This window comes from Tamandua tetradactyla, chromosome 20 (genome assembly GCF_023851605.1).
Source record: "Tamandua tetradactyla isolate mTamTet1 chromosome 20, mTamTet1.pri, whole genome shotgun sequence".
NCBI classification, from domain to species: Eukaryota; Metazoa; Chordata; class Mammalia; order Pilosa; family Myrmecophagidae; genus Tamandua; species Tamandua tetradactyla.
This window is the reverse complement of record NC_135346.1, coordinates 26,919,187-26,922,121: the sequence shown is the minus strand read 5'-3', so window position 1 is coordinate 26,922,121 and position 2,935 is coordinate 26,919,187. Positions and strand designations below refer to the sequence as shown.

At 60.3% G+C, this 2,935-nt stretch overlaps 1 protein-coding gene across 1 annotated transcript; it reads right to left on the bottom strand.

Moving 5' to 3' along the window:
• Positions 1-461: 461 nt before the first annotated feature.
• POU4F3 (POU class 4 homeobox 3) lies at positions 462-1,794 on the bottom strand. Its single transcript, XM_077137323.1, has 2 exons — positions 1,675-1,794; positions 462-1,358 (listed from the first exon to the last, which is right to left on the bottom strand). Exons 1-2 carry the CDS (start codon positions 1,792-1,794, stop codon positions 462-464), a joined length of 1,017 nt encoding a protein of 338 aa, XP_076993438.1.
• Positions 1,795-2,935: the final 1,141 nt, after the last annotated feature.

The following is a 2,935-nucleotide window of genomic DNA, read 5'->3' as shown; positions in this document are numbered from 1 at the left end:
GCCCCAGTTAAGTAACCTAGACTTTGTATTACTATTTATCGCTTCCTGCCCATCCCTTCTTCCCATATCTTATTGCGCTCAGCAAAGTGGCACCTTCGTCCCAAACACGGGCGGTCAGATAAATTCACTACTCGGCGCATCTGGGTTGCTGCCCTGAGGCGGCGCCATCCAGCGCGCTAGGGCGAATGTCAGCACCAAGGACAGCGCAGATCCCTCAAGACGGCCTTTCAGGTTTTTCCCCGAAATGCAAAAGGATTTTGGTGGGGATTGAATGGAAAAGAGAGAGAGAGAGAAGGCCAGTAGGTAACTAGGCAGGCAGGGGTAAATGGGAAAATCCGTGGCTTCAGAGGAGAGTGCCTGACTTGCATGGGAAACGCCTTGGATTCCCCCACAAATGTTCCCGCTCCCCCAGAGGGCGTGCACCCGGCTCTCCCAGCCCCGGACGCCTTGCCCGGCTGCAGTCAGTGTACCGCGGAGTACTTCATTCGTTTCTGTTTCTGTCTCTGGTTGCAGAACCAGACCCTCACCACGTTCTTTTTAAGGTCCAGTTTCTCAGCGATGGCCGCGATCTTCTCGGATGAAGGCCGTGGCTGGATGGCGAAATAGGCCTCGAGTGAACGCTTCTCCGGCGCCGCAATGGACGTGCGTTTGCGCTTCCGCTCACTGCCGTTGAAGAGCTCCGGCTTGCTGTTCTTCTCGCGGTAGGCTGCCTCGGCCTCCTCCAGCCAGGCCTGGAGGACAGGTTTGAGTGCAATCATATTGTTGTGCGAGAGAGTGAGAGACTCGAACCTGCAGATGGTGCTCTGGCTGAGCGATCCCACGCCGGGGATCTTGAGGTTGGCCAAAGCCGCGCCCACGTCCGCCTGGGTCACCCCCAGCTTGATGCGCCGCTGCTTGAAGCGCTCGGCGAAAGCCTCGAGCTCGCGCGGGTCCGACTCCACGTCACTGAGACATGCCGGCATGGCGCTGTGAGGCGCCACGGCATGCGGGTGGCTCATGCCCATGGCCTGGTGTAGATGGCCCATGGTGCCCAGGTGATGCGGGTGGATCTGTGCCGGCATCACCGAGTGCTCCGGGGCGCCCAGGCCACTCACACTCAACGTGGGCGAGATGTGCTCCAGCAGGTCACCCTCGAGGCCCTGGTGCACGGCGTGGTGCGGGTGCGACGTGAGCGCAGCCGGGTGGGAGATGGGCACGGTGGACGAAGTGGACGTGCAGGGCACGCTGCTCATGGTATGGTAGGTGGCGTCGGGCTTGAACGGATGATTCTTGCCGTGGGAGACGATATCCACCGCCGCCAGAGCTTCGGCGCGTGCCAGCAGGCTCTCATCAAAGCTTCCAAATATATTACCCTGCAGCTGCAAGCGAGAAGGCGCATAGCACGGTCAGTGGGGAATACTGTCAACTCAGGATTAAAACACATTTTCAAGCAACCAAGATGCCTCTCCTCAAAGCCCAGGTCATAAAAATTAATACGGAGGCAGCGGCTCTGCTGGAACAGACGTGTGGATCAGAGACATGAATGAGAGAGAGAGCGCGCGGGGAGAGAGCGCGGGGGAGACAAGCAGAGGGGTTCAGACAGCGGCAATTGTTCTGGGCGACATGAAAAAATCATGAAGCTCGTGTCTGTCAAAAAAATGTGCCTTAGAGCGGTAATTATGCTTCACTACGTACCTGCGGGGCTGGGAGACAGACTCGGCGCATGGCCTCGGAACCGGAGTGCAGGCTGGAGAATTTGGGTTCTTGCAGCACCGGATGCATGCCGAAAGGCTGCTTGGCGTTCATGGCCATCATCTTCACGCGCCTGGCAGGGAGGCAGCGGGGGACATGGATCAGGCTCGGCTCGCTAGCTCTCCGCGCTTCAAGTGAGCGCCGCTCAGCGCCGGCGCTCCCCTCGCCCTCTCGCTCTCTGCCTCCCCTCTCCCCCACCTGCTTCTTCACTCATCTTACGAGCTGCCTGCCAGGAACGGCCCGAGCGCGCGCAGGCGTGTTCAAGCGCCGGAGACTCGCAGGGGCGGCCGGGGAAGCTGGGCAGCAGTTCGCAGCGCGCCTCTGTGCGCCCTCCGCGTCCGCCCCCGCCACTGCATTTATACCCCGGCCCCGCCAGGCCTCTCCCGGGCCGCCCCGCCCCGCCTGGCTCCAGCCGGCAGACCTTCCGGATTCTTTCTTCTTCTTCGCGGACTTTTTCCTTCCAAGTATCAACCGCTCAGTCCTGCCCCAACTCGCGCTACAGGGATCGAAGGGCAACCCGGGGCAGCCCGGCAGTCGGAAGCTGACCCTACTCCACTCCCGCCCCACCACACACACACACACACACACACACACACACACACACACACACACACACACCGCCCGTCGGCCCGGCTGCCGCCAAACTGCCCATTTCCAGGGCGCTTCTGGCCCGGCGCCCAAGCAGTCCACCAGAGTCCCGCCCGGGTGCACAGCGAGGAGGCGCCTCCGAGAGCCCAGACGACCCCCAGGGAGGGCGAGGGGCTGCCAGAATGATCCCAGGTGACCCCCACCCCCCTCCAACCGCCCGCCGGGGTGGGGGTGGGGGACAGTAACTGCCTGCCCAGTCCAGAAGGTCTGTACCTTCCTTCCTCCCCAAGCCTGCCTTCTTTGAGAAGACAACAGCCTTCACTTGAGAAAGACAACAACCTGGCCCCTTGCCTCCTCCCAACCCGCCAGTCTGAGGACGACTACTGAGTATTTTTTTTAGAATAGTGGCAGTTCAGGACTGGGCCTTGGGAGTCAGTCACTGCACGTCTGCTGGGCGGCCTGCGCTTAAAAGGCCCATTCCCCATAACAGGAGCTACCACTTCCGAGCTCCTAGTATGCGCTAGGCAGTTTACAGAGTTAACTCATGAGCTATTCACACCAATCCTTTGGAATAGGTACTGTTGTCCTTATGTTTTACAAGTTGAGGAAAACGAGG